The 12,578-nt window shown below is 36.6% G+C and overlaps 8 protein-coding genes across 8 annotated transcripts; 5 read left to right on the forward strand and 3 right to left on the reverse strand.

Moving 5' to 3' along the window:
• Positions 1-484: 484 nt before the first annotated feature.
• TOT_010001305 (Conserved hypothetical protein) lies at positions 485-1,018 on the forward strand (the record flags this gene model as incomplete). Its single annotated transcript, XM_009691385.1, has 1 exon — positions 485-1,018. The coding sequence occupies one exon, from the start codon at positions 485-487 to the stop codon at positions 1,016-1,018; it is 534 nt and encodes a 177-aa protein (XP_009689680.1).
• A 1,058-nt stretch (positions 1,019-2,076) lies between these two features.
• TOT_010000836 (uncharacterized protein) lies at positions 2,077-2,616 on the forward strand (the record flags this gene model as incomplete). The annotated part of the gene is made up of 1 exon (XM_009691386.1): positions 2,077-2,616. One exon carries the CDS (start codon positions 2,077-2,079, stop codon positions 2,614-2,616), a length of 540 nt encoding a protein of 179 aa, XP_009689681.1.
• A 328-nt stretch (positions 2,617-2,944) lies between these two features.
• Positions 2,945-3,407, forward strand: TOT_010000837 (conserved hypothetical protein; the record flags this gene model as incomplete). Its single annotated transcript, XM_009691387.1, has 2 exons — positions 2,945-3,175; positions 3,207-3,407. The coding sequence occupies 2 exons, from the start codon at positions 2,945-2,947 to the stop codon at positions 3,405-3,407; spliced, it is 432 nt and encodes a 143-aa protein (XP_009689682.1).
• A 118-nt stretch (positions 3,408-3,525) lies between these two features.
• On the reverse strand, positions 3,526-5,635 carry TOT_010000838 (uncharacterized protein; the record flags this gene model as incomplete). Its single annotated transcript, XM_009691388.1, has 10 exons — positions 3,526-3,615; positions 3,873-4,133; positions 4,239-4,347; positions 4,410-4,525; positions 4,555-4,664; positions 4,699-4,827; positions 4,857-5,001; positions 5,064-5,272; positions 5,294-5,402; positions 5,498-5,635. 10 exons carry the CDS (start codon positions 5,633-5,635, stop codon positions 3,526-3,528), a joined length of 1,416 nt encoding a protein of 471 aa, XP_009689683.1.
• Positions 5,636-5,887: 252 nt separating this feature from the next.
• TOT_010000839 (conserved hypothetical protein) lies at positions 5,888-6,375 on the reverse strand (the record flags this gene model as incomplete). The annotated part of the gene is made up of 4 exons (XM_009691389.1): positions 5,888-5,984; positions 6,020-6,118; positions 6,169-6,224; positions 6,373-6,375. The coding sequence occupies 4 exons, from the start codon at positions 6,373-6,375 to the stop codon at positions 5,888-5,890; spliced, it is 255 nt and encodes an 84-aa protein (XP_009689684.1).
• A 2,105-nt stretch (positions 6,376-8,480) lies between these two features.
• Positions 8,481-9,231, forward strand: TOT_010000840 (conserved hypothetical protein; the record flags this gene model as incomplete). The annotated part of the gene is given in 2 exon segments (XM_009691390.1): positions 8,481-8,878; positions 8,895-9,231. The coding sequence occupies 2 exon segments, from the start codon at positions 8,481-8,483 to the stop codon at positions 9,229-9,231; spliced, it is 735 nt and encodes a 244-aa protein (XP_009689685.1).
• A 285-nt stretch (positions 9,232-9,516) lies between these two features.
• Positions 9,517-11,842, reverse strand: TOT_010001306 (conserved hypothetical protein; the record flags this gene model as incomplete). Its single annotated transcript, XM_009691391.1, has 11 exons — positions 9,517-9,654; positions 9,749-9,903; positions 10,002-10,164; positions 10,216-10,301; positions 10,528-10,758; positions 10,908-10,987; positions 11,009-11,185; positions 11,250-11,359; positions 11,389-11,493; positions 11,525-11,661; positions 11,737-11,842. The coding sequence occupies 11 exons, from the start codon at positions 11,840-11,842 to the stop codon at positions 9,517-9,519; spliced, it is 1,488 nt and encodes a 495-aa protein (XP_009689686.1).
• Positions 11,843-12,159: 317 nt separating this feature from the next.
• Positions 12,160-12,578, forward strand: TOT_010000842 (conserved hypothetical protein; the record flags this gene model as incomplete). Its single annotated transcript, XM_009691392.1, has 3 exons — positions 12,160-12,279; positions 12,314-12,399; positions 12,434-12,578. 3 exons carry the CDS (start codon positions 12,160-12,162, stop codon positions 12,576-12,578), a joined length of 351 nt encoding a protein of 116 aa, XP_009689687.1.

Consider the following 12,578-nt stretch of genomic DNA (forward strand, 5'->3'; position numbering starts at 1 on the left):
ATACTCGGTTCTATGCATAAGTTCCATACACACTGCACTGGATCATAATGTAATACTAAAAAGTTGCTTATTAAGAGCAAGTTAACAAAAGCTCACAGCTTAAATATATTTTTATATAGAATCATCACCCCATCCATAAAATTCAGTATTAGATTTAGAGTAAAAGGTAACTATTTAATTTACTATAAAATAATAAATAAACTTATTGTCAATCTTTTAACGAAGATTGTATTTTAACAGAGTATATTGGTACATTATAGATAATAAAATTAATACAACATATTGAGGTAACGCAACCAAGATAAAAAAGCAGAATATAGAGGTACGACACAGGGATAGATATCAGTAGATAAAAAGAATGTAGATTCCTATTAATAATTGAAAATTAACATGGACTATAAACAAACATAGTAGAATCTAGTTAGATAATCACACGGCCACGCATTGTGGATATAACCCTTGCAAACGTTCATATATTGCGTAGATGGATAAGCAATCATGTTTTGTGCCATTTGTACTACTCGTTGGATTCAACATCTTACAGTTCTCAACGTACGTCCTAAAGGTGCCACCACTATTTCTAGTCTGTAAAATACTGGTGTTGTTCGTCGTGTTCGGAGGACTTCTTAAAACACTGCTGGGAGACAAGCTTAAGGCTAAAAGTGACCTGGTCAACGAAGTGGTATCTCAAAGAAACCTGGAGAAGGCAACCAAAGCACTCTGCAGCAACGTAAACCTGTTCGCAAACAAGTTGCTTTCGGTAATAGTATGGGAAGACTCAGTAAATTCGCTCGTTTCACTGGTAGGATTCTACTTATTAGGACTGCTTCTCAAAGTGGTGCCTTCTGTGTTGGTAACCTTCGTGCTCTTGTGGGTCCTGTTTCTACACGTGTATATGAACGACTTCTTAAAAAAAAGGGTGTTTATACACCTTGATCCACACGTAAAGAAGCTTAAGGAGCTCGTAAAGAAAAATTATCACACAATACCGAGGTTCAGGGAAAACAAAACTCTTTAAGCACGCTCTAAGCAAACGAACTGCAAATATCGTACTATTATATTTTATTTGTTTGAGATAGTGCATATTTCTATATTTTCAAAAACAGGCGTCGACTTTATGTATACATAACAGAATCAGGCAATTGTATTAGTAGGATGGGCATAACACAGAGACTTAAGACAAATATACAGGCTTAAAAATTAATGAAACTATTGAACTAACTGATTCTCAGTCCAATTCAAAGAGAAAAAAAATCTACTTAGCTGACACACAACTCCCTCCAGTCCAAATAATATAAAATGGCTAAGTTAGTATAAGTAGCCATAAAAGAAAATAAATGTCTGAAAGAAAATAGAACAAGGTTCGTATAAATGAATATTGAATAATTTTCATGACGTAGATATAAAAGTAAATAACACATTTGACAAATACAAAGGGATCCTAGCTACATAAAAACAATTTTTAAATAAAAGGCTATGGCCTAGCAAGAGTAAAGAAATTGGATTAAACAACCTAAGAATCCGAGGGAACAAAGGAGGGTAGGTGTAAAACAAACAAAATAAAAAACGTCTCTGTTAGAAAATAGTATGATTCTGGTCCTAAAATTAGTTTTTAAGATTTAATGAAAATATAAAATATAAGTTAAAAATATAACTAGTTAAGTAAAGCAAACAAAAGTGAGGAACAATGGAGTGATCGGGCAATGTGGGATTGTAGTAAAATGGTGAAATATTCATATTCTGTTAATAATAGATGATTTTTAAAGGTACTATTTGAAATTAGTTTCAATTGCCACCATGTGATCACCAATGTCTTTGATTTTGCAACTCAACGGTCAATTATGTAATAAATATTAAACGTTTTGAACACCTTTTTTAACGTTTAATATTTATTTTGTTGTGTTGTGTACCTTTAAATGTTATTTGTTATTAAAATCAATAGCTTTTTCACAAAATTCTCTACGGGTTTCTGATCGGAAATTGTTTGTGTAGCGGTCCGATGTACAATTATTGATCGGATAGTACTTCAAATGGACAGACATAAATAAACACCTTTAATATACACCAAAATCAACAATGCGAGGTACAATACCTATATCCAGGTCGTTTGACCCGGACCATGAAAGCCCTTTTTTATCCTATAAGTTCAAGAGGCGATGCCCTATACGATACTTTTATATTCCTATTGAGTGCCCTTTTATGCTGGGATGCAAAGATGGCTACTGCCCTTTATCTCACACAGTTCTAGAGGTCATCTTCCACCCCATCTTACACAAGACAAAAAAGTGTTCATTGGCCATTAAAGGCCAGTGCAAATTTGAAAAGAAGTGCGCCTTCTATCATAGCGAGAAGGATAGACTAGCTTCGTACCTATCTTGGCTCGTTTGGCAGAAGAACTGGGAGATGTATGATAAGAACGTCAAAGTCGTGTTGTCCAAGTACGCTCTTTCCAGTAAAATTATATCCAAGATAGTTCTGATGATAAACATAAGATCCAATTTGAAGTCGCTTCCTATAGATTTCCCGAAAGGTACTGATTGTGTAAGGTTGTTGGAGGACGAATTAAACAATTTGATATCATCTTGCGAATCTAGCCTCGAAATAATGAACATCTGAGAGTTCATCAACGAGCCATACAGCTGTAACGCATATTCTGGCAACACCTCCACATTTTGATAAGGTTTGCAGGCGTATGTCGCCCGGTTCGCCCTCGGAAAACACACTACCAAGATTTTGGATCACACCTTCATCTTTAATACATTTTAATCTCATAGCCACATAAATATACTTCATTTGATACCCATATTTGCATCTTTTTGCTGGTTTGAGGATTTGTGTATGGCAGATTAAATGCCGTATTGTGTTTTACTTCACACTACATCAAATCATTTATTTATTGCCTTTAAATACACAGCGATTAGCTTTTATACATTTTCCTATATTTATGGACGATTTTTTATACGGATTTCCACCGCCGCCCATTTTTTATCAGAAATATAGTCTAAAATCGCCCAACCAGGAGAATCCACTAGAATCCAAGCTCCAAGAAATAAAGGAGGAAGGAAAAGATTCGCATTACCTAGTTTTTAATTATGAAAAACTAAAATGTTTCGATGGGCCACCGCCTCCACTACCTCCGAATGAATCCTGGTATTCGTTCGGCACCCAAGAGAAGGTGAGCGTATTTACACACAATCAAGATTCAGTTCAAGGAGGATGAATTTGTACTGGATTCCGAGACACTGATTCCCCTGGAAAATCAGACGAACGATTTGAGGGAAAGCTTCAAGGTTTTGTACTCGGAGTTCGTGAGTTCAATCCTAACGTACCTGGACCAATTGAAAAACGTAACTAGCTATTCGGAACAACTCTATTCAGATGAACAGCGATTCTATATCGGAAATTAAAAAGTTCATAAAGGTACGACCCAAGAAAAACACGATTTGACATAACATACTGCAGCTGTACGTCAACCTCCAATACATCCTGACTTCACTGTGGAAGAGGCAGGCGGAAGAGGACGTGTTAGAAATGCTCAAGTAAGCGAGTGCAACCACCAATTAGCGTTCTAGGGCCCAGCTGAGGAGAAAGAGGCGCTACCTGGACAGTATGAAACTGTAAGTGCAAGAGCCACAATAAAGATTTTAGAATTTTACTAGAGCTGAATCACCAAATCAAAAACGCAACTAAACGGTAGTTAATATGTTCAATAAGCGATATGAGTACCAAAATCATCCCACAAAGATTATGGATATATCCGCAGACATATGAGCCGGACCGGCAATTAAAATTTATTTTTTTTTTAATCTAAGAGCCTTTAAACAATTCACGCTATTTAAGTCCTAAAATACATAAAGGTGGTTGAATAATACCAGCTCTGCGTGGTGTTCCTGAACGAAAGTGATGGGATCAGAACATACGTCGACACAGTCATTGCAGTCGATTTCGAGCTCTTCGACGCCATCAAATACTGCGTCGTATATGTACTGGAACCGTTTCCTTATTTCCTCTGAATCGGAGCTGGGAATACTGACTAGTCTGAAGGATTTAAGAGGGTCATCTCTGGGCACCTTTAAGGCGCCCTTTGTGTCGGAGGACCACTTCCAGCTCTTCACGCGTTCAATCCAATCTCGCTATACACCATAATGTGAGTCTAGGCAAAAAGAACTACATAAAATATCATAACCAATCGCATTTTAGTCAGCAAAAAACTTCGCAGCCTTTTCCTTAAAATTTACCTTGGAATCCGGGGAAAGTCTTTGCCTCAGTCTGCTCTCGATCCAGCTGGTGTTCCACGACCTCACCTTCTCAGGCACGGGGGCAGGTGTATTGTCAGGGGTTGCGTACCTAATTTTTTAAATCATATTTAATATGATTATTTCGCATATATTCATAGTTGGATTGCGTACCTGGGAAGCCAGCCGCACTTCTTGGGATATTGCTGGATGTAGTGGATCAACTTGCCCAGCGCGGCCTCAGTTATGACCACCTGCCTATATTTAAGCAAATTATACACATTCACCCCCTGGAAGGTTAAATTATCTCAGTGGTTACCTCGACAGTCTCCCTCCTCACAGATGGGATATTTGCAGTTGACCACCTAAAATTTTCGTTCGAGTCCTTCAATCCCTCGAATACTAGCATTGCCGAGTTACATTTTGGTCCTATAAGCTTATTTTAATACCTATATCAAAATACCGAGAATACGCCGCAAATTTTGCACAGCGTACTTCGTTTTGTGGGACGACACAAAAAACGAATCGACCACATGTATCTGCGACTGCGCAAACTTGACAGACAACATGGTCTTCAAACCAGTGTATAGGGCTGAGAATAATTAAAATGAGTTTACCTACTTCTCCTCTGTAGTTTGGTGCGGTGGTCCCTGGGCCGCAGCGGGTGTGCGAATACTCCCAAGTATTTGCCAGGCGACTTCTTCCAACCTATTCTAGCCTTTCCAGTTTTTTGCTGTTTCCTCCATTTTTTAGTACTGCCGGGCCACTACATTAAATAAGTGCCATATATAGGTGTGTCAGTTTACTGCATGATGATTAAATTTATACCTCCCATTTGTACAGTTCCATATCCTCAGAATAGCCTGCTTTAGCCCTTCTGTAGAATTGGTAGCACCTGTGCAAAATATCTGGACGAATAGGAACTCCAAAAATTTCATTAGGCACCGTCACACTCCTGATTTCCTCCTTAATGTTCTTTCTGTCGTAATATTCATAAACATAAACAGGCAGCTCCAAGGTTGAGTTAAATCCAACAGCTGATATCTATTAAAAGATACTGTCGGTACCTGGAAATGACCAATAATTCCTGGTCAAAGTGCGAATATCTATGATTTCACCGGGTCGTCTGACTACAACTGGGTCATGGATAGATGCCACTTGAGGTAACTATGAATATATGATGAGAATGAATCACAAAATTCATTTGAACTTGAATAATATGCACTTTAATGTTGAAACTAGATAAATAGTTAATATCATACGCTTGAAACATGTGTAGAATCAAGACCAGAGTGTTCAAATCTCTTAAATCGAAATTTATACAGATTATTAATTACATAATGAGAATCTAATCTTAGTGTTGTAGAAAAACACCGATTTATGAACAAAAAAACACTCATTACGTAATATTAAAAGTTATTACACACATAAGACAAAATTCAACAAAAATAAAAACCATATAATAATAAACAACAATAAAAAACAGTTTTTGAAAAGGAAAATATGGATTCACCGATAAAATAAATGTAAAATGAACAATGCAGCTACGTAAAAAATGTGGAAAACAATATATAGAATACTGTCTACACAGGCCATATAACAGTGTAAAAAGAATATTATGAAGCCAAATACATTAATAAAAAATCTTCAATCTAAGATTTCCCTCCGAAATTTAGCCTTGATACGATATGAAAAAGTACCACGAGACCCATGTATATAAGGGCTAAAAGAAGAACAGACTGCTGTCCCCTAATAATATAAATATATTTAATTATGGTACTCACATTTCCAGACCGGTTGTGGTTAATCCATAGTACTTTTGAAACCCTGAGTTACGTGGAAGGTTGGACTTGGTCCCTGTAGATTCTGAGTGAGTCTTCTTCCTAAAAAATTAAATTGAATAAGTTATTAATTAAATTCATTTATAAAATACCTTTGGGCGACACGTTGTCCACCAATCATAGTGGATGCACCAGGCTGTTTTGTAGACTAAAATAAATCATTAGATAATAATTCATTTTAATAAAAATAATTATAAAAACTTATTAATATTTATTTTATGTAAAAAAACTAAGAAAAAAATAACAAATAAGGGGTCTATACTGTAAAATAAGATAAAAGTTAAATAAAATGATACCATTTTGATTAATCAGTGAATAAAAAATATAAAATAATAACTTATGAACAAAATACTAAAATAGTTAAAATATTTTATAAATTTTTATTAAGTGGGATTCTTTGTAAAACTGTCGAAATTCACGGTGTACCTGACAAGAAGTACTAAGCGGTCAACTATTATTAATATTATTTAAATACACATTTTTATGATTGTAAGATATATAAATCAATGCTACGATATTCAGTTACCTATAACCTCACTCCAAAAAAACACAATTTTTTCCTATTCTCACATCTATGCACATATATATTCATAAATCTATGAAACATTTAAAATTTTCATATTTATACACGTCTATTGGTCCGTAATACATCCCTGTACCCGTATATTCAATCTCTAGATCTACATTTTGCATATAAAATACCAATGCGGTTAACCACGTGTGTTGTCATTGTTTGATGAACACAAAAATAATAGGCCTATAAGTGACTCAATCACAAATTATATTGTTGTATAGTTATTGGCATTATATATAACACTTTAATATATTAGGAAGATGGCAGCCCCTCAACATTAGATCGGTCTGCCCGTGAATCGGTCACTATTTTTCATTAATATAAAATTTTTAAATAATTTTGCTATCCATACCAATAAAGATAGCAACAACAATTATGTATCCATTATTGGAATACATAAAACAGCATAGTTATTTTGAAAAAGAGGGATTGAGTGGAAGCAAAGGTGAATGTGCAGCAAGGTACTATTTGTTTAAATATTTGGGTTCACATAGAATAGATAAAACCTAAAACGTTGAAACTATAATTGGAATGGATAAAATGAACTTTATGTGTTGAATTCTTCTATTTTAAGCAATCTTCCTTGTTTTAGATAAAAGTGGAAAACAATAATATCGGGATATGATTATGATACAATGTACACAGTGACAAAAAGCTACTGAGGAATATAGGCTTAAAGTATCCCCAATGTATAATCGCATAGGTAGACGAGCATAGATCGTTCGTATAGGATTGGCTAATTGTAGGGATTTTGACACCATTCAATTAGGGATGGCAAATGTATACACCTATAATTCATTTAGTATATAAATCACCTGAAATGGCTGTACTTTGATCTCAAGATTTAGGCCACTACTCTTTGTCTACGTATTTCATTTTTGAAGTTTGTTACAATTCTGGACACTGATGTGTTGCAAAATTGCTAATCTTAAATTGTCCCTTAAACTTGTCAAAGATTAAAATCTCACACGGTACACATCATTAACATACCAAATAATTGTGTTGGACCAATCATAGTCAATTGATCCATGTTTATAGTAAATAAATTGTAGAGGGACTTGACCTACTTTTTCAAAAGTTGTCAATAAAGTTTTTTGTCATTATAACAACTATTATACAGGTGATATATAACCACAGTAATGTTAGAGGTTTAATAGCTGAATTGTATCTTGAGTATTTTTAAAATATAACGCAACAAATAGGTTTAGAGTCAGGAGATTTCATATTATACCAATAACCACACGAAATATTGCTAATTATCTTGTTTACGTATTCATATGAACTTAATATATAATTTTAATAGAGTTTAAATCACTATAGGACCCAAAATCAATGTTAGGTTTTTGACTTGTATCCTTTTGAGCCGTACGGATATTTTTGTCAAATTTCAATAAATTTACCTTTAATCGTTTAATTTAAAATTAAAACATAGTTACATACAAATTTAAGTGTGTGTTGAGCCACTAGTGATATAGTTCAGCAGCACTATAGGAATCAATGTACGAATTGGATCTGGATCTTATCGGGTACAAATTTGGAAATGAAGGCTATGACGCTTAAGCGAATAAAATAAATGTAGTTATAAAACAGATTAAATGTGTAAAAGTGCCGCCGAATTAAAAGTAAAACGGAACAGTCCAGATACCAGACGTAGATTACGAATGTCAAATTATCGAAAACAAATATAAAAAATACACTTAATATAATTTTAGGATATTTTTAAAACAACATTGTACACAAAAATTGTTTATATACAAATTATTGTCCACCAATTAAGAGTGGTAGTGATCGGGATACTGAGAGATAAAATGCGCACATATAGATGATAAAATGACGGACACATTGCCAGTAAGTAGAAGTTTTAATCCGAGAAAAAATTGTCCCTTTTTATCTAGTAAATTTAAACGCAGATGCCCTATGCACTATTTTTACCTACCGGTGGAGTGCCAGCTGGGAAAAAACTGCGATGACGGACTATGCCCACTATCACATACCAAACTGGAAGTAATTTTCCACCCCATACTACATAAAACGAAGAGATGTAGCATGGCAGTGATGAACGTATGTAATTTCGCCCACAGGTGTGCCTTCTTCCACAACACCAACGACAGAATCTCCTCACACCTTTCATGGCTAGTGTGGCAAAAGAAATGGAACCTATGGGAGACATCTCCAGAAGTACTTTCCGTAAACTTTAATCTGGACATGGAGGTGGCAGGAAAACTGTCGTACATGATAGAGTAGAATAGAGTCGCAGGTTATGCTCGAAAGTTTAAACAAAGACAAACCATTACTGACCTATTTGAACAAGGAAAAGTCCTTTCCTGCCAGTTTGAACAACACATTAGGCAGCAGGTTGAGTAAGAGCGAAAATGAATTGGGGTGTGTTGGGGAAAAAAGTGACTCGATGCTGGATCTGGAAAGACAGCTCGGCGCAATGTTAGACATGTGTAACACGCCAGAAACCTCAGCAAGCACACTCACGCCGGAAATGCGAACTTACATAAAACAGTACCCCAAGGAAAAGGAAGTTTATACACCGATTAATAAACTCTGCAACATATCATCACTGTACAAATAACTTCACGTCACAACCATGCCATCTACGTGTATTTTGTCGGATTTAATATAATTAAACCTAAATAACTAAGATATGATCCATGAACCGTTTACACCATATGTGATAGACACCACGCGAATTAGCCTGCCCATCGCATACGAAAAGCAGGATTCCATTTATATTCTTAATTAAAAATTTATTTATTTATAAAAATTGAACATTAACGTTAATATTTTGGAATGAGTATACGCGCTAGATAGTAGTGTATGGTGTGTATTCCATGGTCCCTCAGGGCGAGCGGGAACTTCAAAACTGGGCGAATTTCATAGTCTTAAAGTCACCGGGCACAACCAGGTGACTCGGCAGTGAAGTTGGAGAGTATATGGTCTGGCAACAGACCTCGAGGTGATAAGCCGGCTCAACCTCGTCCTCACGAGATTCCTCCTAAACCAGTGTTAATAATGAGGAGACAAGGGGGGAATAAATAGGGTAAATATAGCCGAATAACTAGAGACGCTATTACGTGGTACTGCTCCACTGATCGAACGTGGAAGAATCCCAGGATGTTCGAGTAAGGCACCAGCTTCGCATCCTGAGTGGAAGGCACCGACACGACGAGATTCGTCAGCGATAAAGGGTCCCCGCTCCAGGTGTTGCAATACAACTCCTTGTGCCGCGCAACGTACTCCTCATCTACACAGGGGTTGAATGCGAAGAAATGGCGACAATACGTCAGTAGTGTACACGCATATCTAGCTCAATAAAATAAATATATTCGCGGATTTCCGTACCTGTCGGCAGAGCATCTCTGGACAACGGCTCTATGGTTTCAATGAACACAAAATTGACCTGGTTCATATTAAATTTGATTATGTGCATCTTCCCCAACGAGCCGATTTCAAAATAGTTAGCCCAATTAATGTAGTTGATATATTTCAGTCTATTATGGTCCACCTGTATTCGTAATTAATAGTTATCTCGTGCTAGTGTATGCACATCACTTACGGCCACAACTCCTTCCAGCTTCGAGGATGATAAGACCAACATTTCACTCTTCTCCTCGCTCCGGCCGCCGTTTTTGCTCTCCGTGCCTGAAGTACATATTAACGTCTTGCGCTGTGTGCTGAAATATCGCGTCCGCTATTAAATTTATGCATTTTTACGTGCCATACATCAATTTACGGTATAAATACCCTCTCTTACATAATGCGTTACACTAGAGTCTATTAGGTGAAATATACACCCGTATTTGCGCCGATGCCGTGCTACGTGGCATCTTCCACGGGGTAATTGATAATAGATAAATATTTTACTCACTTTTCGGTTCCTCCGCCTGCTCAGTTTGATTTGTGGGTTGGTTGAATGCCAGGTTAGTGATGTAGGACGTCGCCACTGGATCCATTATATTCTTACTGAGCGAGTAGTACTTTATTAAATCCTGGTGTATCGATGGACTGTCGATAACTATTATCATCGTTATCTTAAAAATATCCGCCAGTCTCGTTATGGTTTCCTTGCTGGCTTGATAGGGTGCGTTGATGATCATTCCTACGTATTCGTTGAATCACGTATCAGATCTTGAGTGTATATAATTGGTCCAATAGGCTTTTAGGAATTTATAAATCACGGAATAACATCTTTCTTGAGTATGTTTTGAAATACGAGTTATTACTCACCTGACGCTGCTATGTATTTACCAATGTCGTTTACTTCGTCAGTTCTGCGATTTTGAGGCTGATTCCTCAGATTCTCCTCTAACATGAGCTCCACTGAAGCGCTTAGGGCCTTCATGGTCTACGTCGTTAAATCCATATTCCAACTCACGTGGTTGTATAGGCACTCGTTATCGTTAGAGTACGAATAGCCGTAAAAGTACACTAGTGGATTTTTTGGCATTACGTCGTCCATGTCCGTTATGACGGTCGCTCCTACTGTCCCTGGGTGAAATCTAATTGGCCTCTTATCCGTTGAACCTCTGAATTCCCGTTTGTATGTGTATTTTTGTGTGTATATGCTACTTAGACCATTTCAAATCTTACCTAGGGTCTGCCTCCACGAAAACTGGCGTCCAGCCGCTTCTGAATGCATAGTTACACAATATCATACAAAAGGATGATTTCCCACTGGACGGGGAGCCGGTTACCAGGACCTGATGCTCATGTGAATTTAAAATCTTACCCTTGGTCCTTGCTTATTCTTCAAACATGCTGACTCTCTCTCTGCGTCCAGGGCACTTGTTACATTCAAGTATTCCTTCATCGAGTTGTCAGGGGCCTCGTATTCCTGTGTGTATTTAGACCTACGTTCAACTAACTTGCTGTACGACTCCCTTGATCTGTATAGAGCATCCTACCCACGTAAATATCGCCAACTTTTCGCCTTCTCCCAGCTCCAACTCGACTCCTGGCACCAATTCCTTCCCGAATATTTCGGCAGTGCCCTTCTCATAGGCTTCACTACTGCTGTTTGAGGTGTTAAGAAGCTGAGTTAGCGTTAGTTTCATATTTTTGGGGCTTGAGTTAAAACTTACTGTTATGGAAGGAAGGATAGGAATCGACGAGTGAAAGTTTTCAGTCACTACTCGCAGCTCCGAAAAGGGAGCTAGGTTATACGTACGTATGGGTTGAAACATTGTTAATGTTAAATGCGATACAATTCAATTTAGGTCGTTTATATGCGAGAACCTTGAGGAAGTTTCCAATGGAACTGATCTTATAATATAGGTCGATAGTAAGGTCAATATCTCCAAATTCGTAAAATTTATAAAAATTAAAGGCACTTAAATACCTTAAAGCAAAATTAAATAAAATAAATTTACAAACAACTTATTTTGAACATCATATTGGGTGAGAAGTATTCAGTCAGTTAAAATGGCTGATTTTTACACTAATTCTACAAATTTTAACTGTAAATTATTTTAAAAAAACTTTTAATTATATTAATAACAATATGTTTGTAATATCGCATTTCAAACACGCTTTTCGAGCGGCACACCTTCCTTCCACTTCTCTGCAAAAAAGATACACATACTGGCCTCCTCCTCCTGATAAGCGTTCCCCTATTATCGAAGTTAGTTTCTTGTCATAAACTTCATCTTTTACAGCTTCCTTCTGGTAAAAAGTGTTTCGTTTTCATGGGAAAAAGGGACTGTGACGGAAAACTCGAGCCTGTATTATGTTTCATCGATGTGTAAGTCGTCCCATACCCATTTAAATCCATTTAGAAACGGGAACAAATTAACGTGGTTTAATACGGAGGAAGTTCACCAACTGGATAAACTGGTTAGTTTTTCTATAATTAATGCCATTCAGACTGATCGACTAGAAAGCTATTTTACTCTTTTTGAATCAAGTGCAAACAACTCTTAA

The sequence above is a fragment of the Theileria orientalis genome, chromosome 1 (assembly GCF_000740895.1).
Source record: "Theileria orientalis strain Shintoku DNA, chromosome 1, complete genome".
NCBI classification, from domain to species: domain Eukaryota; phylum Apicomplexa; class Aconoidasida; order Piroplasmida; family Theileriidae; genus Theileria; species Theileria orientalis.